Raw genomic sequence first — 25,462 nt, forward strand, 5'->3', positions numbered from 1 at the left:
GGGCTTTGGGGCCAAATACAAAGTTTATGTAAAAAACTCTGGAGACAAAACATTTTTGTAGGCATATTCCTAAAATTAGCGTGCTCCTTTTTTATAGAAGAACTTGGACCACTGTAAAGACATTGGCAGATCCTCGCATTGACATTTTAACCTTGCTAGCACATATAGAACACTCTGGTCCAAATGTATGATTTACATAACTGATGCGTTCCTCAAAGCACCTCTGAGTCCTCTTATTTTTGGCAGTTACACATTTTATGTCATAATGTGATTTATGTAGCTAAGGTGTTGCTGTGGCTTGTTGACTTCAAATGATAAATGAAGCAAAATCAATGCACTGGACACTGTTTCTCCGAAATATACAAACTACTAGTAAATGGAGAAGTACCGTATTTTCCGGACCATAGGGCGCACCGGATTATAAGGCACACTGCCGATGAATGGTCTATTTTTGATCTTTTTTCATATACTAGGGTGCATTAAATAAGTCTTATTATTATATAATGATTCTAAATGTAAAAGACTTCCTTGTGGTCTACATAACATGTAATGGTGGTTCTTTGGTCAAAATGTTGCATAGATGATGTTTAACAGATCATCTTCAAGCTGCTTTCTGACAGTCGCTTAAGAAACATATGTTTAATGTACCCTAAGATTTTTTGTAAAAATAAAGCCAATAATGCCATTTTTTGTGGTCCCCTTATTTAGAAAAGTAACGAAATACATTTTGGTACCGGTACCTGTACTAAAATATTGGTATCGGGACAACACTACATCCAATAGGTGGACCTTAAGTCAGTCAATTTTATTTATAAAGCGTGTTTCACAGATACAAATCACAAAGCGCTGTACAAAACATGGGGGAATTAAAACATTTTATTTTTTTCAAAGTGGCAACACAAAAATGATTTTTTTAAAGTCCATTAACTAAAAAGCTTTACTAAAAAGCGAAGGTTTCAAATTAGTTTTTGGCATCTTTTGGAGATCTGAGGATCGAAGACTGCGTCCTGAAGTCTAGGGGCACAAATCAGTGACATATTCGGGGGCCCCACCGTGCAATTCACGGAAAGTCAGGACTAAAATCTTAACTCTGCGAGGACTTTGACTGGAAGCCAGTGAAGACTAAATAGAATGGGGGTTATGTGGGTGCATTCTGTGCAGTCTGAAGTCTCTTTAGAGCTGACTTGTAACGAGAAATCTACAAACTTCTACAGCATAAATACTGTCAAGAGCCATATACTTATTTCACTTTTTATTAGTAATAGGATTTTTATTAACATACTTGATTCATTTGTTGATTCTGAAACATGCATAGTCAGTGTTTTTTGTGATATTTGACGGATTGAAACCTTTGGACCATTGCTATTGTTTTATTCCCTGATCCTCTTCTGGGCAACACACATCAAAAAAATGATGCCTTTGATTTCTTACCAAACATTGCTTAATATATTTAAGGCAGGGGTGTCCAAAGTGCGGCCCGGGGGCCATTTGCGGCCCGCAGCTAATTGTTTACCGGCCCGCCACACATTCTGGAAATACTATTGTAAAAATAAAAAAGAACATTAAAAAAAGTGGAATGAGGTGAAATCTAACGAGAAAAAGTTGCAATGTTGACACGAAAGCTGCCATGCAGGCTGTTTTTTTTTTTCTTTTGTTTTTCTTCATTTTTTTTTTTTTTTGCCATTGCTCAAAAAAAAAAAAAAAAAGACAAAAAATCCATGTTATAATGAATTATTTTCAGGGCTCCAATTACTTCAAATATTTCACTTTAAAATGTTTTATGTGGTAAATATTGCATATATCGTGTAGTAGCCGTATAAAAACATCAACGTTTTCTTTGACAAAAGCGCATAAAACAAACAAAATAATAGTTCCAGCATAAAATCGACAGATATATCTGAAGTTGATCTCGTAACTTAAGTGTTGAAAGTAAAAGAAAAACCTAATACAAATGTATCACTTTATGATTGGGGCACCTTTTGGATCCCAAATATATTTAGTGCTTTTGTATTTATCTTTTCACTGTGATTACTCAAAAAGATGAAAGAATTAAAAGCAATGGTGTCCTGCATTATTGATCTTTTAGGGCTCTAATTACTAAATACTGCATATTTCAGTTTTACTATAAAAAAAATACGTTGTTTTTGACAGAAAAGCCATAAAACATTTTTTTTTAATTTGTATTACTTTATATCAACTTCAAGTTGATATAAAGTGCATATATAAAATGCATATATTTTGTTATGGTTTGAAAATGAAAAATATCAAAATGGCCCCCACATGCTTTAATTTTTCCGTGTGCGACCCTCAGTTGAAAAAGTTTGGACACCCCTGATTTAAGGGCTTTGAGGGCTTTATGTAAGAAAAAAAAACAAAAAAACAGTGAAGTTGGCATGTTGTGTAAATGGTAAATAAAAACAGAATACAATGCAAATCCTTGTATTCAACTTATATTCAACGTATATATATTTGTCTTATTTACGGGGCTAACCTTCGGCAGCGTCTTTTCTCCGTCATCTTTGTTGTAGCAATGGACACATGGTCAATATTTAATGACTTATGGACAATTCGTTGCCAAGTCCAGCCAAGACCCCCTGCAAAGACAATTTTATCGATAGCGGCAATGTTTTTCGACTAATCTTGCTGTCATGGTGGCGCACGTTTGCAGTTGTTGGCGTGATCACAGGATACAGAGAAGGCAGGCGGTGCGAAAGCAGAAGGTCTGTCTAGTACACGGGTGTCAAACTCAAGGCCCGAGGGCCAGATCTGGCTCACATCCGCGAGCACTTGGAAATGATAGGTGTCAAAGTGCCATCACTAGATGTAATGGATTTTTTTTCCATTTTGACAGGAAAAATATATGTACTGCTCGAAATTGCATGCCTTTTAAACTTTAATAGTATTAAATATCTGCGATGAGGTGGCGACTTGTCCAGGGTGTACCCCGCCTTCCGCCCGATTGTAGCTGAGATAGGCACCAGCGCCCCCCGCGGCCCCGAAGGGAATAAGCGGTGGAAAATGGATGGATGGATGGATAGTATTAAATATTGCAACAAATATTACAGTATATTATCATACTTTCCAAACATGTTTTTGTCTAAATAAAACTACTTAACTTTACAGCAAACTACCCATCAAAGAATAAAAATGACAATACATTTTGCGTTGTTCCTTACAGCATATTACTGTAAATTGAAAAAAAAAAAACTACTGTTTTTTACGTTCAAATTCTGTTGACTGAGCTGCCAGTTTTTAACTGTAAAATCCACGGTTGTTGTTTTTAACCGGCATATTACTGTAAATGGAAAGACGGTACATTTTTTTTTACGTTAGAAAAACTGACGACTAAATTGCCAGAATAAAAAAGGAACTTGTACTGTTTTGCCATTAGCAATATAATGTTGTAAAAACCAATGTCAATTTAACACAAAAATTCTGACAACTAAACTGATAGCTTTTTCCATTAAAAAAAAACAACCCAAAACAATGGTGCTGTTTTTCCATTTACCATAAAATGTTTAAAAAAAATAAATAAATAAATAAAATAAAAATAAAAATAAAAAACACTATAATTTACAGTAAAATTTTATAAATGTAACGTTTTTACTGTAAAATGGACAGTCTACTTAAACCAGGGGTCACCACGTGGTGCCCGCGGGCACCAGGTAGCCCGTAAGGACCAAATGAGTAGCCCGCCGGCCTGTTCTAAAAATAGCTCAAATAGCAGCACTTACCAGTGAGCTGCCTCTATTTTTTTAAATTGTATTTATTTACTAGCAAGCTGGTCTCGCTTTGCTCAACATTTTTAATTCTAAGAGAGAAAAAACTCAAATAGAATTTGAAAATCCAAGAAAATATTTTAAAGACTTGGTCTTCACTTGTTTAAATAAATTCATTATTTTTTTTACTTTGCTTCTTATAACTTTCAGAAAGACAATTTTAGAGAAAAAATACAACCTTAAAAATGATTTTAGGATTTTTAAACACATATACCTTTTTACCTTTTAAATTCCTTCCTCTTCTCTCCTGACAATTTAAACCAATGTTCAAGTACATTTATTTTTTATTGTAAAGAATAATAAATACATTTTAATTTAATTCTTCATTTTCGCTTCTGTTTTTTCGACGAAGAATATTTGTGAAATATTTCTTCAAACGTATTATGATTAAAATTCAAAAAAAATTATTCTGGCAAATCTAGAAAATCTGTAGAATCAAATATAAATCTTATTTCAAAGTCTTTTGAATTTCTTTGAAAACATTTTGTTCTGGAAAATCTAGAAGAAATAATGATTTGTCTTTGTTAGAAATATAGCTTGGTCCAATTTGTTATATATTCTAACAAAGGGCAGATTGGATTTTAACCTATTTAAAACATTTCATCAAAATTCTAAAATTAATCTTAATCAGGAAAAATGACTAATGATGTTCCATAAATTATTTTTTTTTTTTTTTTCCAAAAGATTCGAATTAGCTAGTTTTTCACTTCTTTTTTTCGGTTGAATTTTGAATTTTAAAGAGTCGAAATTGAAGATAGACTGTTTCAAAATGTAATTGTCATTTGTTTGTGTTTTATCCTCTTTTAAACCATTCAATTAAGTGTAAATATCATTAATTATTAATAATAACATAGAGTTAAAGGTAAATTGAGCAAATTTGCTATTTCTGGCAATTTATTTAAGTCTGTATCAAACTGGTAGCCCTTCGCATTAATCAGTACCCAAGAAGTAGCTCTTGGTTTCAAAAAGGTTGGTGACCCCTGACTTAAACCAATTCATATAATTAATAATGAAATCCAGAGGCAAATGCATACATTATTCGCTGTTACAAGCGGCCCTCTGATGGCAGCCATAACTGCCACATGGTCCTCAATGAAAACCACTTTGACGTCCCCAGTCTAGTAGGTTCCAAGCAGAGTATCAAAATTAAACCGCACCGACGTGGGAAGAGCAGTAAACCACAGGTGCGGATGCAGAAGATAGCAATAAGCAGGAGAAAGACTAAAGTGTGCATTTTTTTTTCATTTTTTTTTTTCATTTAGTTATTTATTTCAGGCAATGACATAAAACAAGTGGACAACACATAATAATATCAATTGTATGTAATGCACTGTCTGAGTAAATATATTCTTCTAATCAGTGATTGTCCACAAGTGAGTCTTTGAATCACCAAAAAGAGACAGGTGTGTTAATCAGCTCTCCAGACAAGCCATGACGTGGCAGGAAAAGCAAATAGGAAAATGGAAACAAAAACCAGGTAGGAAGGAAAGCTGACACAGAAACAAACATTCAGTCTTTACAGACATGTGCTGGCCAGTCCCTTAAAGCTGTGTACCAAATGTGGTGGTGATTCTCCACAACACCTTGAAGTTAGTGTTTTTTTTTTTTTTGTAGAATGCATTGAGCTGTGTGAGAAATTTCAAGTCAATCCGATTTATGGGCTCAATGATCATGTGGCGTATTTGTCGGAAAAAAAAACAACATTTAATCTGGCCCGCCAGATATTCCCAAATATTTTTTTAGATCTTTAAGATGGAGAGTGTAGCTGCCATTATGATGTGCAGTGATGTTTTCTAATGAGCGTAAGTCTTCAACTATACAAAGTATTTCAATGGTTGGAATCTGCACTTTGATATACCCGTTACTATGGTAATCTAATTAGTTACTATGGTCATCTAATTAGTTACTATGGTCATCTAATTAGTTACTATGGTCAAGTTAAAGTACCAATGATTGTTACACACACTAGGTGTGGTGAGATTTGTCTTCTGCATTTGACCCATCACCCTTGTTCACCCCCTGGGAGGTGAGGGGAGCAGTGAGCAGTAGCGGTGGCCGCGCCCGGGAATTATTTTGTTGATTTAACCCCCAATTCCAACCCTTGATGCTGAGTGCCAAGCAGGGAGGTAATGGGTCCCATTTTTATAGTCTTTGGTATGACTCAGCCGGGCTTTGAACTCATTACCGATCTCAGGGCGGACACTCTAACCACTAGGTCACTGAGTAGGTCATCTAATTACAGTTACCATGGTCATCTAATTAGTTACTATGGTCATCTAATTAGTTACTATGGTAATCTAAGTCACAGCAGCTCAGATGAGGCACCAAGCAGTTTCCACAGAGTGTTTCCAGAGCGGCCAGCCTGAAATGTGGGTGTCAGGGACAGACGAGGAAGGAGATTTTTACAACAAAGTTCTAAAGCTTAGTGATTTATCAGACATATCAGATTGTAGGTGGGTTTATTTTTTACCCTTCGCGTTCATATTTCGCTGTGTTTGTTGCATTTTTGTTGCGCTTCGCTTGATTGTAAAATATGTGGATGGAGAGGGGGTGTGACGTTCACATGTTGTCAATATTCAGTGTTTTATCGCTCATAGTTAATATTGTAAATCCCACATTCTTTCTTTTCATGTACATTCTGGGTGTCTCATTCAGTACAAAAATGACAAATTCCATTCCTTTTTATAAGGCGGTCTGTCATAACGTTTTTAGCATTCAATCAGACATTTATTGTGAAGTTTTGTATTAGTGTTCCTAAAAATAAATATACCGTACCGGCCCCCAGACAAATTGTTTCTTCTAAATTTGGCCCCCCGAGTCAATAATTGCCCCGGCCTCCTTGAGAGGATATACAAGCCGGATATCATCAAAACAAAATTGCTGAATATGATTGAGTGGATACATCCACTCTTAAAAAAGATATTCCCAAATACCTGGTCGCTTAGACTTTCTCCTACACTCACAAAAAAATTAGGACAAAATATGTTATTTGGAGTCTACTCTATTAATCTGACGATTGAGTATACAAGCAGTTATTTCCTTCTTTAGGGAGCACGGACATGCAAGAAGAAAGTTTGCTGACACTGCACACCGCGACATCAACAACACCCGGGGGAATAAGCATAACATGAGAAGCCACTTGCTGTGGTATGCCACTTCAGTCAGAGGCAGAACGTTTTGAAGCAGCGTTTTTCAAACTGATACGCAGACCACTCGGGCTCCAATCAGTCAAATTTGTTTCGGTGAAGAAGGAGCTGAGCCGGAAGGCAAAGCTCTCCATTTACCGGTCGATCTACGTTCCCATCCTCACCTATGGTCATGAGCTTTGGGTTATGACCGAAAGGACAAGATCACGGGTACAAGCGGCCGAAATGAGTTTCCTCCGCCGGGTGGCGGGTCTCTCCCTTAGAGATAGGGTGAGAAGCTCTGTCATCCGGGAGGAGCTCAAAGTAAAGCCGCTGCTCTTCCACATCGAGAGGAGCCAGATGAGGTGGTTCGGGCAGAATGCCACCCGAACGCCTCCCTAGGGAGGTGTTTAGGGCACGTCCGACCGGTAGGAGGCCACGGGGAAGACCCAGGACACGTTGGGAAGACTATGTCTCCCGGCCGGCTTGGTGCTGGACGAAATGGCTGGGGAGAGAGAAGTCTGGGCTTCCCTGCTTAGGCTGCTGCCCCCGCGACCCGACCTCGGATAAGCGGAAGAAAATGGATGGATGGATGGATACTTCAAAGCGATACAGCTCATCACGGTGTTGCAGTTCAAGGGCCTATCGCGGACCGGGGTCTGCCTAAATATGCGGCGTCGGTACCGCGCCGTCAAGGCTCTCCTTCTTTGCTTGGGTTAATTTAGGATGCACTTGTGGCGAAGACGAGGCATTGGGGTACATCAGAGGCACCGCTGGCAGCGACTGCTGTTTGCCATCTTACTTTGCGGGAAGAAAGGACAGAATGTCTCTGAGAGACAGAGGGAGTTTTCAGCACTGTCAGCAGATCACAGTCCGTCTAATGATCTAATGGAATCATCCTGGTGCCACTCCAGGGATTGCTTAACCCCTCACTGAACGCCAACAACTACTCACGTCCTCCACTGGCAGTTTGTTGTATTACGTGGATATGTTTGTGTGTGTGTATGTGTGTTTGTGTTTTTTTGCATATTGCATCCACCATCCTCTCCCTCTCTTCCACCTTCTGCAGCTCTCCTCGGCTCTTCTCTTTGATGCCGTGTACGTGGTGGTGGCGGCGGTCCAGGAGTTGAACCGCAGCCAAAACGTAGGCGCCACTCAGCTCTCCTGCAAGTCCTCCAAAATCTGGGAGCACGGCACCAGCCTCATGAATTACCTGAGGATGGTAAGTTGGACCACGTTGCACAGGATTGAGAAATGAAATTAATAATGAAATATTGAGGACTGTGCAGAACACTGCTTTTTTTTCCCTTGAGGGTTCATGTGTGTAAAATAAAAATGGGGATAGTTTTATCAGCACTCTCCAGTTGCTCTCTCAGTCATGGCTTTGTAAAATATTTTATTTTATTTATTTTAATTTTATTTAATTTTAGTATATTTTTTTGTATTTGTGTTTATTTAATTCTATTCTATTCTATCCTATATTATTTTACCCGAAAGGTGGATTACCGTATTTTCCGGACCATAGGGCGCACTGGATTATAATGCGCACTGCCGATGAGTGGGTCTATTTAGGTTTATTTTCATACAAAAGGCGCATTAAATCAATCAATCAATCAATCAATCAATGTTTATTTATATAGCCCTAAATCACAAGTGTCTCAAAGGGCTGTACAAGCCACAACGACATCCTCGGTACAGAGCCCACATACGGGCAAGGAAAAACTCACCCCAGTGGGACGTCGGTGAATGACTATGAGAAACCTTGGAGAGGACCGCATATGTGGGTAACCCCCCCCCCCCTCTATCATATTATTATAACTTTTTTCTAAGACTTCCTTGGGGTCTACATAACATGTAATGGTGGTTCTTTGGTCAAAATGTTGCATAGATAATGTTTTACAGATCATCTTCAAGCCGCTTTCTGACAGTCGCTTCAGGATGCGCCGTTTTGTGGGCGGTCTTATTTACAAGGCTCACCTTCGGCAGCGTCTTCTCCCCGTCATCTTTGTTGTAGCTTTGTAGCGTGCAAGATGGCGCTAACTATTTTAATGACATTCAGAGTTTACTTCAATCAATAACGGAGCAGCATCTTCTCATCCGTGGCTCACTAGTGCAACAACAACACCGGAAATGTGTTCCGTGAAAAACCGTCCGACCGGAACTCTCTAATAACTAAAGTTCCTTGGGTGAATAATGTAAACTCACTACACCGGTATGTTTTAGCGCCTCCATAGCGAGATATAAATTAAGATTACGATTAAAGATTAAAGATACCAATGATTGTCACACACACACTAGATGTGGTGAAATTTGTCCTCTGCATTTGACCCATCCCCTTGGGGAGCAGTGGGCAGCAGCGGCGCCGCGCCCGGGAATCATTTTGGTGACTTAACCCCCAACTCCAACCCGTGTTGCTGAGTGCCAAGCAGGGAGGTTATGGGTCCCATTTTTATAGTCTTTGGTATGACTTAGAACTTTACACTACTTTATATTAGAAATGGCAACAGCGGAGAATGAATGTCCCATAACAAGAAGATAGAGAAAAGAAGAAGCTTATAGACTACGATGTCGGCACAGACTAGAGTGGCGGATGTGCGTAAATTTTCAGGACTCATGCAGAGCTCAAATACACATCAGCAGGTACCAGACGGAAAGAAAAATTGGTTTTGCATATGTCTGCTAAGGGGTGCCATTTTTGGTCCTTATACACACACCATAGTAATGCCATTACATAATAATCTCTGACTACGGTAGCCGTAATGGGCCGACAATCCATCAAGCGGTGCGGCTTCAAACTCACACCGAAACATTTTGACTGATTTTTGAGCGCCGTGTGTAATGTTCTTTATTTTCAATGGAACATTTAAAGTTTTGGTGTTGTTTACTGGCGTCATATTGCAGTCTACACATATCTCTTATGTGTGACTGCCATCTACTGGTCACACTTATCATTACACCATGTACCAAAAAAAAAAAAATTGCTTCGAGGTCAGTAAGCACAACCAGAATTATTTTGTACATTAGGCGCACCGGGTTATTTGAGAAATTGGCAGGATTTTAAGTGCGCCTTATAGTCCGAAAAATACGGTAATGATACTGAATTTCACATGTTTCTAACTACAATTGTTTAATGTTTATCTTACCTTTATCGTGATATTAAAGTAGAAGTGCAATATTTGGTGTAAAACACTGTGACTACTTTAAAGGGGGAATTTGTTCACTATGAAAAATCTGTTAATACTTTGTCTTTTGAAAGTTATTTCAGTTGATTCGGTAGGGTGCATAAAAGCCACACTGAAACAATTGATGTCAAAAGTCTCATTAGGTTCATTAGGTCTTCGAAGAATTATGTATTTTTTTTCTCATAGCCAGACCTACGTGTTGATTTTTTTTTCCATACCTGTCACGAGAGGCTGTCACGTGATGTCATGTGATAGCCTCTGAGGTAGTGTGTGTGTGTAACGTCACGTACGAGATAAACACACAGATCTGGCTATAAGAAAAAAAAATACAACAGAATATTTTGAGAATGAAGGTGAAAAAATTCCAGAAAAAATCTGGATGATACAAGTCATTCAAGTAACACAATGTTTTAGTATATTGACGGTGCAATCAATTTTTTAGGCAAATGTTGTGTTGTTTTAAAGGTTTTACTTTAGGAAATATAGCTTTTTTGGTAACACTTTAGTATGGGGAACATATTCTAAGTAACAAAGATTTAATTTAGAGTTATTTGGACACTAGGGGAACATATAAAGGTTAGGGTTAGGGTTACTAATAAGCAATAATTCTGAGGTTATTGAGTGAAGACTCTTAGTTGATGGCTTACTGGTTGTATAATAAGGCCATGCAGAATAAGGCATTAATAAGTACTTAATAATGACTAATTAAGAGCCAATATGTTACTAATTTGCATGTTAATAAGCAACTAACTAATGGTGAATATGTTCTCCATACTAAAGTGTTACCGCTTTTTTTTTATTGTTGTGAGAATAAAGTTGTAAAAATGATAGAAAGTGGTATTTTACAAGAATGAATCTAATCTAGAGTTTTAATTGTATTTAAATATATACAATTACAAAATAAAAAGAAAATACCTAAAAATGTTCTTAACATCAGATACAAATATTTTGCTAAGAATTTCTAAAAAAAACTAAACAAATATTTTTTATTGTTACATTTCAACAATTTCACACAAAAAAAGAATGTGTGTATTTTTTTAAATTAAAAGTAAACATTGGTAAAACATGACATTTTTCTCTCAAAAAAATAAAAAATAAAAATAAGATACTTAGTCTTTACAACTATACAACTTTATTCTTTTGGAATTCAATGTTAATTGCTAAGAATTTCTAAAAAAAAAAAAACAATAAAAAGAACATTATTTGTTGTTACCTTTGAACAATTTCACACACAAAAAGAATGTGTGTATTTTTTTTATTAAAAGTTAAATGTTTTCTCTCAAAATGACGCCTGCTCTAAAAAAATAAATACAAATAAGATACTTAATCTTTACAACTATACAACTTTATTCTTCGGCTACTTAGCCTTTTTTTTTTTTACCTCTTGAAATTCAATGTTAATGTTTTTGTCTTTTTTCTTTCTTTCTTTACACCGTTGCTCTAACGCTTCTTCATACAGCTAAACTGTTAGTTTTCCTATTGACAGTCCCTGGTCACTAAGCTCGTCCATCATGTCGCTGCTATACTGTAAGAAAGTGGACAAAGCGCAGATAAAGAGTGTTTTGTGTTGCAGAATAAGGCATTAATAAGTACTTAATAATGACTAATTAGCCAATATGTTACTAATTTGCATGTTAATAAGCAACTAGTTAATGTTGAATATGTTCCCCATACTAAAGTGTTACCGCTTTTTTTTTTATTGTTGTGAGAATAATGTTGTAAAAATGATAGAAAGTGGTATTTTACAAGAATGAATCTAATCTAGAGTTTTAATTGTATTTAAATATATACAATAACAAAATAAAAATAAAATACCTAAAAATGTTCTTAACATCAGATACAAATATTTTGCTAAGAATTTCTAAAAAAAACTAAACAAATATTTTTTATTGTTACATTTCAACAATTTCACACAAAAAAAGAATGTGTGTATTTTTTTAAATTAAAAGTAAACATTGGTAAAACATGACATTTTTCTCTCAAAATGACGCCGGTTCTAAAAAAAATAAAAAATAAAAATAAGATACTTAGTCTTTACAGCTATACAACTTTATTCTTTTGGAATTCAATGTTAATTGCTAAGAATTTCTAAAAAAAACAAAACAATAAAAAAAACATTATTTGTTGTTACCTTTGAACAATTTCACACACAAAAAGAATGTGTGTATTTTTTTTATTAAAAGTTAAATGTTTTCTCTCAAAATGACGCCTGCTCTAAAAAAATTAATACAAATAAGATACTTAATCTTTACAACTATACAACTTTATTCTTCGGCTACTTAGCCTTTTTTTTTTTACCTCTTGAAATTCAATGTTAATGTTTTTGTCTTTTTTCTTTCTTTCTTTACACCGTTGCTCTAACGCTTCTTCATACAGCTAAACTGTTAGTTTTCCTATTGACAGTCCCTGGTCACTAAGCTCGTCCATCATGTCGCTGCTATACTGTAAGAAAGTGGACAAAGCGCAGATAAAGAGTGTTTTGTGTTGCAGAATAAGGCATTAATAAGTACTTAATAATGACTAATTGGCCAATATGTTACTAATTTGCATGTTAATAAGCAACTAGTTAATGTTGGATATGTTCCCCATACTAAAGTGTTACCGCTTTTTTTTTTATTGTTGTGAGAATAATGTTGTAAAAATGATAGAAAGTGGTATTTTACAAGAACGAATCTAATCTAGAGTTTTAATTGTATTTAAATATATACAATAACAAAATAAAAATAAAATACCTAAAAATGTTCTTAACATCAGATACAAATATTTTGCTAAGAATTTCTAAAAAAAACTAAACAAATATTTTTTATTGTTACATTTCAACAATTTCACACAAAAAAGAATGTGTGTATTTTTTTAAATTAAAAGTAAACATTGGTAAAACATGAAATTTTTCTCTCAAAATGACGCCTGTTCTAAAAAAAATAAAAAATAAAAATAAGATACTTAGTCTTTACAACTATACAACTTTATTCTTTTGGAATTCAATGTTAATTGCTAAAAATTTCTAAAAAAAAAACAAAATAATAAAAAAAACATTATTTGTTGTTACCTTTGAACAATTTCACACACAAAAAGAATGTGTGTATTTTTTTTAATTAAAAGTTAAATGTTTTCTCTCAAAATGACGCCTGCTCTAAAAAAATAAATACAAATAAGATACTTAATCTTTACAACTATACAACTTTATTCTTCGGCTACTTAGCCTTTTTTTTTTACCTCTTGAAATTCAATGTTAATGTTTTTGTCTTTTTTCTTTCTTTCTTTACACCGTTGCTCTAACGCTTCTTCATACAGCTAAACTGTTAGTTTTCCTATTGACAGTCCCTGGTCACTAAGCTCGTCCATCATGTCGCTGCTATACTGTAAGAAAGTGGACAAAGCGCAGATAAAGAGTGTTTTGTGTTGCAGAATAAGGCATTAATAAGTACTTAATAATGACTAATTAGCCAATATGTTACTAATTTGCATGTTAATAAGCAACTAGTTAATGTTGAATATGTTCCCCATACTAAAGTGTTACCGCTTTTTGTTTTATTGTTGTGAGAATAATGTTGTAAAAATGATAGAAAGTGGTATTTTACAAGAATGAATCTAATCTAGAGTTTTAATTGTATTTAAATATATACAATAACAAAATAAAAATAAAATACCTAAAAATGTTCTTAACATCAGATACAAATATTTTGCTAAGAATTTCTAAAAAAACTAAAGAAATTTTTTTTATTGTTACATTTCAACAATTTCACAGAAAAAAAGAATGTGTGTATTTTTTTAATTAAAAGTAAACATTTGTAAAACATGACATTTTTCTCTCAAAACGACGCCTGCTCTAAAAAAAAAAAAAAAAAAGATACTTAGTCTTTACAACTATACAACTTTATTCTTTTGGAATTCAATGTTAATTGCTAAGAATTTCTAAAAAAAAAAAAAAAAAAAAAAAACTATTTGTTGTTGCCTTTGAACAATGTGACACAAATGTGTATTTTTTTTATTAATAGTAAAAAATTGTAAAACATGACATGTTTCTCTCAAAATGACGCTTGCTCTAAAAAAAATAAATACAAATAAGATACTTAATCTTTACAACTATACAACTTTATTCTTCGGCTATTTAGACTTTTTGTTAATGTTTTTGTCTTTTTTCTTTCTTTCTTTACACCGTTGCTCTAACGCTTTTTCATACAGCTAAGCTGTTAGTTTTCCTATTGACAGTCCCTGGTCACTAAGCTCGTCCATCACGTCGCTGCTATACTGTAAGAAAGTGGACAAAGCTCAGATAAAGAGTGTTTTGTGTTGCAGAATAAGGCATTAATAAGTACTTAATAATGACTAATTAGCCAATATGTTACTAATTTGCATGTTAATAAGCAACTAGTTAATGTTGAATATGTTCCCCATACTAAAGTGTTACCGCTTTTTTTTTTATTGTTGTGAGAATAATGTTGTAAAAATGATAGAAAGTGGTATTTTACAAGAATGAATCTAATCTAGAGTTTTAATTGTATTTAAATATATACAATAACAAAATAAAAATAAAATACCTAAAAATGTTCTTAACATCAGATACAAATATTTTGCTAAGAATTTCTAAAAAAAACTAAACAAATGTTTTTTATTGTTACATTTCAACAATTTCACAGAAAAAAAGAATGTGTGTATTTTTTTAATTAAAAGTAAACATTTGTAAAACATGACATTTTTCTCTCAAAACGACGCCTGCTCTAAAAAAAAAAAAAAAAAAAAGATACTTAGTCTTTACAACTATACAACTTTATTCTTTTGGAATTCAATGTTAATTGCTAAGAATTTCTAAAAAAAAACTAACAAAAAAAAAACTATTTGTTGTTGCCTTTGAACAATGTCACACAAATGTGTATTTTTTTTATTAATAGTAAAAAATTATAAAACATGACAAGTTTCTCTCAAAATGACGCTTGCTCTAAAAAAATAAATAAAAATAAGATACTTAATCTTTACAACTATACAACTTTATTCTTCGGCTATTTAGACTTTTTGTTAATGTTTTTGTCTTTTTTCTTTCTTTCTTTACACCGTTGCTCTAACGCTTCTTCATACAGCTAAGCTGTTAGTTTTCCTATTGACAGTCCCTGGTCACTAAGCTCGTCCATCACGTCGCTGCTATACTGTAAGAAAGTGGACAAAGCGCAGATAAAGAGTGTTTTGTGTTGGCGTAATGGCTGTAAAATACTTCATAATGGCAGGTAGCCTGCTGGCCATTAACTCGGAGAACACAAACATGGCCAATGAGGCTTCTATTTGGCTGTAAATGGGTTAGATTATGGCTCCATCTTCAAATTATTATTCTAAATTTGACATTTTTCCGTGTTGGAGGGAAAAAGAAAAGCACGGATAGAGAGCCGGCGGTGGGCAGTCTGTTGCCTCCAGTATTATCCGTCATAATCACTGCTGAGAGGGTGGAATGGAGAGTTCCTTTCATGTGCTGCCGTCTCTTTGTTGGACAGGTAGAACTGGAGGGTCTCACAGGCCACATTGAGTTCAATAGCAAAGGACAACGCTCCAACTACGCACTGAGGATCATGCAGAGCGGCAAGGACGGCCTAAGGCAGGTAAAGTGACGCCCGTGGGTCCATTTTCTACTTAAAATATATAAACCAATTAAAACTGAGATGCTATTTCATATTTATCATGAGGCAGGATGTGTCGAATCGCATCCGTGCATCGGATTTGTGTGCGTGCTTGAGACAAACCGTCATTCTGCCGCTGCAGCCGCGACGTTGCTTTACAGCCGTCGTAACCGTTTTTATGACATTATTGTTTTCGCCGTTCCTGGGAAAACCACCTGAAAATCCCAGCCTAACTGGGGAGCGTCGTTTTCTGAGCGGGAGAATTCTCTCCCATCCATCAAGGCCTGCTTAGAATGCACCGGTGGGACCCGTGCGGTAGCGGCAAAAAAAAAAAAAAAAAAGAAAAAAAGTTGAATGCGAATTATGGATGGGAGGCAAAAAATGGTGACGGGAGATAGAAATCAGCAGCAGAGACGCTGTAACGGCCTCAGATAGATGCGTTAGATAGACATAAGGGGATTGAGATAAAACTGTTTATGAAGGCTAATAACAGCGAGGTCATTCCAGGTTATGCTGCATTTATAATCTTGCATGAAATCAGGTTGTACTTGGCTACATCTCTTTCATTACAGTGCCCAGGTGATGTTGTGGTCAGTTAATGGTCTCGTTAGGAATTTGGACCTAACCCTATGGCCTGTTTGTGTGTGCATACCGATTTACTAAAAGTTTGAGTGCACTAAAAACATGCAAACTTGATAACACACAAATTTTATAGGGATGTATACCTTGTACCGGCCTTTTTTGGGACCGGTTTCTCATCGGGTCGGTCCACAATTCCGGTCTAATGATACGACTATAGCAGGGGTGGGCAATTAATTTTTACCGGGGGCCGCATGAGCTACCCGAGCACTGCTGGAGGGCCACATCGACAATATTTCAATTAAATTTTGCTCAATATTATTTTTGATATATACCGTAAGATAAATAATAATAATAATAATAATAATAGTAATACTTCAACATAGTGTGTGTAACAGCATTCCATGACTAATATATATAAATTAACATTAATAATAAATGACAGTAAAATAAGCACACGTATGACTGAGGAGTCATAGTGTAACTTTGTGTGGTGTTTGAGTTGTCCGACTTTTTGTGTGGCCTTAAACGCACCAGTGGTTTAGTGCTATGCGTGTTGGTGACAGATGACAAGTTGGTTTTGGCCTGGTTTGTACGGCAGAAAATGACTAGTTTTTCGAGATAGAATTGTTTTACTCATGTTTTTGGTGTGGTTATGTCCGAATATAAACAGTTTTGTTCAATAAAGTGATCGATATAATTCCTGTCCTCGAAGCATCTCGATAGACGTTACAATAATTGAACGGTGTTCAATTGAACGGTGTTGACGAACACCGTTAGGGCCGCTTGTTGTCACTGTCACTCAAAGTTGCATTGCAAAATTCCATAGAATAAATATGTTTATTTTGTTTATAATTCAGATGGGATTTGATTTGGTGCGCGGCATATATTTGCTGCGCGCAGCAGACGCTTGAGCAGTGCGCAATTGCGCAGGCACGCACCTTAGGTGAGGGGACGTTGCTTTGCAGTTCATGTGTTGTTGAAAACACGCCAGTCCTCATCAACTTTTCTCTTTTTGGCGTCTCGGGCGTAAACCGTGCATCACTTGTCGCTGCATGTGCACCTTCACTCGCAGGTTACACACGGACACACGCTCATAAATAATACTTTTCAAAATAAAAGCAGCACAGTTGTATTGCGCGCAGGACATAGATGTTTTTTCAACTTTATTTTGTAATTGCAGTTGTTCACATTCACTCACAATCACACATACGTCCACACAGAAGTAATACAAATAACGATTTTCAAAACAAAAGCAGCACCGTTGTATTGCACACTCGACATAGATACTTTTTAAAATTTATTTTGTAATTTATAATTGGCCTCACGCGGGCCGGACAGGGACGCACAAAGGGCCGGATGCGGCCCACGGGCCGCAGAATGCCCAGGTCTGGACTATAGGTACTTTTTTTAATCCAGCTAACCGTCGTCACAACGAAACAACCAACTGGAGTCGACATTTTACCGCCCCACTTCCAGTCATTAAATACGCAGAAGTAGATTTCCACGTCAATGATATTGCGGACATAATCAATCAGAATCAGAAATACTTTATCAATCAATCAATCAATCAATCAATATTTACTTATATAGCCCTAAATCACGAGTGTCTCAAAGTGCTGCACAAGCCACAACGACATCCTCGGCTCAGATCCCACATCAGGGCAAGGAAAAACTCAACCCAATGGGACAATGAGAAACCTTGGAGGGTTTTAAGATGGGACTTAAATGCTTCTACTGAGGTAGCATCTCTAACTGTTACCGGGAGGGCATTCCATAGTACTGGAGCCCGAATAGAAAACGCTTTATAGCCCGCAGACTTTTTTGGGGCTTTGGGAATCACTAATAAGCCGGAGTTCTTTGAATGCAGATTTCTTGCCGGGACATATGGTACAACACAATCAGCAAGATAGGATGGAGCTAGACCGTGTAGTATTTTATACGTAAGTAGTAAAACCTTAAAGTTGCATCTTAAGTGCACAGGAAGCCAGTGCAGGTGAGCCAGTATAGGTGTAATATGATCAATTAGCCTGTTCACCTGTGGGATGTTCCGAATAACTGTTTGATGAGCATTGCTCAACTTTCTCAGTCTTTTTTGCCACTTCTGCCAGCTTTTTTTGAAACATGTTGCAGGCATCAAATTCCAAATGAGCTAATATTTGCAAAAAAATAACAACGTTTTCCAGTTTGAACGTTAAGTATCGTGTCTCTGCAGTCTATTCAATTGAATATACAGTCGTGGTCAAAAGTTTACTTGATTGGAGCACATACTTGTTGGTCACAAAAAACATTCATGAACTTTGCTTCTTTTATGAATTTATTATGGGTCTACTGAAAATGTGACCAAATCTGCTGGGTCAAAAGTATACATACAGCAATGTTAATATTTGGTTACATGTCCCTTGGCAAGTTTCACTGCAATAAGGTGCTTTTGGTAGCCATCCACAAGCTTCTGGCAAGCATCTGGTTGAATATTTGACCACTCCTCTTGTCAAAATTGGTGCAGTTCAGCTAAATTTGTTGGTTTTCTGACATGGACTTGTTTCTTCAGCATTGTCCACACGTTTAAGTCAGGACTTTGGGAAGGCCATTCTAAAACCTTAATTCTAGCCTGGTTTAGCCATTCCTTTACCACTTTAGACGTGTGTTTGGGGTCATTGTCCTGTTGGAACACCCAACTGCGCCCAAGACTCAACCTCCGGGCTGATGATTTTAGGTTGTCCTGAAGAATTTGAAGGTAATCCTCCTTTTTCATTGTCCCATTTACGGTAAGCATGGTGGTCCTGGGATTAAAGGCCTCACCTTTTCTCCTCCAAACATATTACTGGGTATTTTTGTTTCATCTGACATCACATGGACAAAAATACCTTCTGGAGGAAAGTTCTGACCGTAGGTTGAAAAGGATTTGCAAATCATTCTGTTCTGTTTTTATTTACGATTTACACAACGTGCCAACTTCACTGGTTTTGGGTTTTTTTTACAACAGCGTAACTATTTTCCAAAATGTAAAAAAAAAACATAACAAAAAATAAGCTAACCCCTTGTATCAGTTAATGACAGTGTGACTGTTTACTGTCAGAAACACGTCAAATCTGCAGAGAGCATACCACCTGGTTAACATGTGTCGCCAAAGCTTGCAGCCCTGTGTGGATATCCTCCACAATCACCGTCTTTTGTCTCCCAAACACTTTATTGCCATTCCTCGTCATAGAGATCCCCCCCCCCCTCGCCTTCTCTCCTCCACGCTGCTGTTGTGATGGGATAATAAGTGATTACCGGCATCTCCTATTGTTACATCCTCTTACGCACCAAGAGCGGAGATTATGGCGAATAGCAGCACTAAGGCCTTTTGTTTTCCTGTCGGCGCCGAGACTTTATATCACTCTTCGTTTTGAATCCCGACGTAAAGCTGTTGAGTGAAATCCTGCGTGCAGCGCTCACCTGTCCGCTGCAGATGTGGCGTTGTGTGTGCGTGGGGTCGTCATTCACATTTGTTGTGCTAATTGAGGGACAAATGTAACATATATTAACGTCGTTGCCCTACGGTAAACTGGGTAACACATGGCACACTGACAAAGCTTAAAGGCCTACTGAAATGAATTTTTAAAATTTAAACGGTGATAGCAGATCCATTCTATGTGTCATACTTGATCATTTCGCGATATTTCCATATTTTTGCTGAAAGGATTTAGTAGAGAACATCGACGATAAAGTTCGCAACTTTTGGTCGTTGATTAAAAAAAGCCTTGCCTGTACCGGAAGTAGCGTGACGTCACAGGTTGAAAAGCTCCTCACATTTCCCCATTGTTTACACCAGCAGCGAGAGCGATTCGGACCGAGAAAGCGACAATTACCCCATTAATTTGAGCCAGGATGAAAAATTTGTGGATGAGGAACGTGAGAGTGAAGGACTAGAGTGCAGTGCAGGACGCATCTTTTTTCGCTCTGACCGTAACGTAGGTACAAGCTGTGCTCATTGGATTCCACACTCTCTCCTTTTTCTATTGTGGATCACGGATTTGTATTTTAAACCACCTCGGATACTATATCCTCTTGAAAATGAGAGTCGAGAATGCGAAATGGACATTCACAGTGACTTTTATCTCCACGACAATACATCGCCGAAGCACTTTAGCTACGGAGCTAACGTGATAGCATCGTGCTTAACTGCAGATAGAAACAAAAGAAATAAACCCCTGACTGGAAGGATAGACAGAAAATCAACAGTACTATTAAACCATGGACCTGTAAATACACGGTTAATGCTTTCCAGCCTGGCGGAGCTTAACAATGCTGTTGCTAACGACGCCATTGAAGCTAACTTAGCAACGGGACCTCACAGAGCTATACTAAAAACATTAGCTATTCACCTACGCCAGCCAGCCCTCATCTGCTCATCAACACCCGTGCTCACCTGCGTTCCAGCGATCGACGGCGCGACGAAGGACTTCACCCGATCATCCGTAGCGTCGGATAGCGCGTCTGCTATCAAAGTCAAAGTCCTCCTGGTTGTGTTGCTGTAGTCCTCCGCTAATACACCGATCCCACCTACAGCTTTCTTCTTTCAGTCTTCATTGTTCATTAAGCAAATTGCAAAAGATTCACCAACACAGGTGTCCAGAATACTGTGGAATTTTCAGATGAAAACAGAGCTTTTTTGTATTGTATTCAATGGGGTACCAATACTTCTATCAACCGTTTACGTCACGCGCATACGTCATCATATCTAGACGTTTTCAACCGGAAGTGTGGCAGGAAATTTAAAATTGCACTTTATAAGTTAACCTGGCCGTATTGGCATGTGTTGCAATGTTAAGATTTCATCATTGATATATAAACTATCGGACTGCGTGGTCGGTAGTAGTGGGTTTCAGTAGGCCTTTAACCTATTGATACTATAACAATCTACAAGGTTAATATAGGTTGCTTCTCTTTCTTCCCCTCCATTTTTCTGCATTATTTTGTATCTCTAGTTTTCGTTACGTATATGTATTGTTGCTTTTGAACAACTGTATTGTTGATAATAGAGGTAATTTATTGGTATTGTTCATTATCAATAGCACTATTTCTATTGGTATTTGTATTTCTGTAGTGTAATAATGCTCATTGTCATTTCTGTATTATTATTTATTTCGCTAACTGCTTCTTTGCTATCACTTTTACCATCATATTTGTACTTATCGGATTTGCTGATGTTGCTCTATTGTTGTTGTTGTTGTTGTTTTTGTCTCCCTGTCTTATCCCCCTCTTGTCCCCACAATTTCCCCCTCTGTCTTCCTTTTCTCTCTCGCTTTCTATCCATCCCCTCCTGCTCCGGCCCGGCTGCACCAAATGATAATATAAATACATTTAATAAAGTCAAATACAAATAAGGCAACAAAAGAAGTATCCTGCACTTCTCTTTTGTAAAGTAAATCTGAACAGCCGATATGGGCTTCTGCATCTACTATATGATTTGCCTGAGAAGATGGACAGGACAAAAAAAAAAAAAAAGTTAAATTGAGGGACAAATTGTGTTCTTTTGCAGGACTTTCTCAGGACCAAAATACCTCATCAGACATCAGCTTGTTTGCTTTTTTTTTTTTAACCTTGTCGGTGTCTTCCCTGTTTTCATGCTGGCACCCGGGCCAATGCAACATTATGTCATGCTATGGTGTCAAACGCATTGATTCCAAGCAGAAGTGTGGAAAAGGCTGTGTTTGTTTTGTTGACATCTTTTGCACCACATACTGCCTGCGTCGGGCTCTCTGTGGCCAAACTAACAACAACCAAACAATTATAAAAAAACATAAGGTGTGAGGGTTTTGGCAGGGATAAGAAAGTTGTCTCTCTGCCGCCATTATCAACCCTGCTCCCAGGCAACGCTATTAAAGCGTGAACATTTGCAGCTCTGCATGGGACTACAGTACAGCTTGATTTTCTGCATAAATGTGCAGAGGTTTTTTTTTTAACTCTGCAAGTGTGTTTTTCTGTTTATTTGAGATGCCAGTGATGGTAATGAGGAGAAATATGATATCTTAGTAAGTAAATGAAGCGGCTGCTCGCTCTAGGCTACTGTCGCACCCTGGCTTTGTCCACGAGAATCTGTAAAAAGTCTCGGGTTATACTGGTTTTAAAATACATTTTATAGGGAACCTATGATGAATTTTGTCTTTTCTGACTTATAAATGTTGTAAGATTCATGCATTTGGGCGTGAAGGTGCACGCAGTTTAGGATGTCTCTCTTTGTAGGGGTTTTTGCAGTCTCATGGCCGCGTTGTGACATCACAGTGAGGTGGATGCACTTGTTTGGACATTAGGTAAAGCTCTCAGCCAGAGGGGGATAAGCTAGGTCAGGGGTCGGCAACCCAAAAACGTTGAAAGAGTCATATTGGACCAAAAATACAACAACAAAAAATCTGTCCGGAGCCGCAAAATGAAAAGCCGTATATAAGTGTTATAATAAAGACAACACATGAGATAAGTGTCTATATTACCTATATTAGCCTACTATCAAAATGACTTTAAAAGTCTTATATAAGTGTTATAATGAAGGCAACACGTGACGTGTCTATATTAGCTATAATAGCCTACTATCAAAATGACTTTAAAAGTCTTATATAAATGTTATAATGAAGACCACACATGATGTGTCTATATTTGATGTATTAGCCTACTATCAAAATGACTTTAAAAGTCTCATTTAAGTGTTATAATAAAGACAACACATGATGTAAGTGTCTATATTTGCTATAATAGCCTACTATCAAAATGACTTTAAAAGTCTTGTATAAATGTTATAATGAAGACCACACATGATGTGTCTATATTTGATGCATTAGCCTACTATCAAAATGACTTTAAAAGTCTCATTTAAGTGTTATAATAAAGACAACACATGATGTGAGTGTCTATATTTGCTATAATAGCCTACTATCAAAATTACTTTAAAAGTCTCATATAAGTGTTATAATAAAGACAAAACATGACATAATTGTCTATATTAGCTATAATAGACTACTATCAAAAGGACTTTAACACGCGAAGTCCCAGAGAAGGGTCAATTGACACTTTTACCTAGAAAACACACAAGAGGGTCATTTGACCCCTAGTCCCCCCTGTGGACACTCCTTTTGTTATGAAAATGTGGCTGTTAGTGGCACACGGCAGGGGGCCACTTGAGCCTGTGTGGGGGAGGGGACCTTACAGCTCAAGCTTTAGTTCTGAGGTAGGTTGTGTGTGTTTTTGCAAGGATCAACAGAATGAAGGGATCAACACTCTGACATTTATTGTTAAAAAAAATACAAAACAAAACATATTTACAAAGAATGAAAAAGCAACTGTTTTCCCAGTTTTGGTGTGGAGGGTTGTTGCAGAAGCAATTGTTATTTTTGTGTGCCAAAAATAGTTTAAAAAAAAAATTTACAAAGAAAAAAGCATATTTACAAAGAATGAAAAACCATGTCCATGTAAACGTGACTGACATACATTTGAGCAGTCACTCACAATCCTGGCACTGCCATTGCTCCTTTCGGCATTTCCCACATGTATAATTTTTCTGTCTACCTAGACAAACTGCCCCTAACAGCCTCATTACCATAACAAAATGAGTGATTAGTGTATTCGGGAAAAGCGTCGGGCCAAATGACCCCTCTCTGGGTCTTCTAGGTAGACAGAAAAATGCTGGGACTTCTAGTGTTAAAAGTATTATATAAGTGTTATAATGAAGGCAACGCATGATGTGTCTATATTAGCTATATTAGCCTACTATCAAAATGACTTTAAAAGTCTCATATAAATGTTATAATAAAGACAACACATGACGTAAGTGTCTATATTAGCTATAATTGCCTACTATCAAATTGACTTTAAAAGTCTTATATAAGTGTTATAATGAAGGCAACACATGACGTAAGTGTCTATATTAGCTATAATAGCCTACTATCAAAATGACTTTAAAAGTCTCCTAAGTGTTATAATGAAGACAAAACATGACGTAATTGTCTATATTAGCTATAATAGACTACTATCAAAAGGACTTTAAAAGTCTTATATGAGTGCTATAATGAAGGCAACACATGGTATAAGTGTCTCTTAGCTATATTAGCCTACTATCAAAATGACTTTAAAAGTCTCATATAAGTGTTATAATAAAGACAACACATGACGTAAGTGTCTATATTAGCTATAATTGCCTACTATCAAATTGACTTTAAAAGTCTTATATAAGTGTTATAATGAAGGCAACACATGACGTAAGTGTCTATATTAGCTATATTAGCCTACTATCAAAATTACTTTAAAAGTCTCATAAGTGTTATAATGAAGGCAACACATGATGTAAGTGTCTATATTAGCTATGATAGCCTACTAACAAAATGACTTTAAAAGTCTCATATACTGTAAGTGTTATAATGAAGGCAACACATGACTCCGTAGCAGAACCTCCAGGTTCTGTAGCATCTTCTTCCCTCAGGCCATAAGACTCTTGAACGCATCATAATAACCTACTCAGTGGCCTAGTGGTTAGAGTGTCCGTAGAGTGTTGTGAGTTCAAACCCCGGCTGAGTCATACCAAAGACTATAAAAATGGGACCCATTACCATGGCACTCAGCATCAGGGGTTGGAATTGGGGGTTAAATCACCAAAAAATATTCCCAGGCGCGGCACCGCTGCTGCCCACTGCTCCCCTCACCTCCCAGGGGGTGAACAAGGGGATGGGTCAAATGCAGAGGACACATTTCATTACACCTAGTGTGTGTGTGACAATCATTGGTACTTTATAATAATCCCCTCAACTCCCCCCAAAAACGGATTAACTAGCTGGAATATAAAGACAATATAACATACATCCATAATCGTGGATGCATATGCAAAAGTGCAATATATTTATCTCTACAGTAATCTATGTATTTATATTTGCACCTTATTGCTCTTTATCCTGCACTACAGCGAGCTAATGCAACGGAATGTTTTTCTTATCTCTACTGTACAGTTCAAATTTGAATGACAATAAAAGGAAGTCTAAGTCTAAGAAAGTAATATTAAAAAATGATTTTATCTTCAATTACCATCATGATTTCTGGTTATGTTAGGCCAGCACAGAAGGCCTTGCTGGCGGCCCACCACTGCTTAAACTAGAATAGACAAAATATAATTATTCATGCTAAAATTAAGATTAAAGATTAAAAATAACTAAATGGCTCTTTAG

The 25,462-nt window shown here is 36.6% G+C and overlaps 1 protein-coding gene across 2 annotated transcripts in view; it reads left to right on the forward strand.

Annotated features, from left to right (window-relative positions):
* grik4 (glutamate receptor, ionotropic, kainate 4) overlaps positions 1-25,462 on the forward strand; it is a 1,090,788-nt gene that overhangs the window by 837,830 nt on the left and 227,496 nt on the right. For both annotated transcript variants that reach the window (XM_062060216.1, XM_062060217.1), the window contains 2 exons: positions 7,974-8,126; positions 15,570-15,674. In XM_062060216.1, the coding sequence (XP_061916200.1) occupies positions 7,974-8,126; positions 15,570-15,674 (258 nt within the window). The remainder of the gene's footprint in view (positions 1-7,973; positions 8,127-15,569; positions 15,675-25,462) is intronic.

The sequence above is a fragment of the Entelurus aequoreus genome, linkage group LG10 (genome assembly GCF_033978785.1).
Source record: "Entelurus aequoreus isolate RoL-2023_Sb linkage group LG10, RoL_Eaeq_v1.1, whole genome shotgun sequence".
Lineage (NCBI taxonomy): Eukaryota > Metazoa > Chordata > Actinopteri > Syngnathiformes > Syngnathidae > Entelurus > Entelurus aequoreus.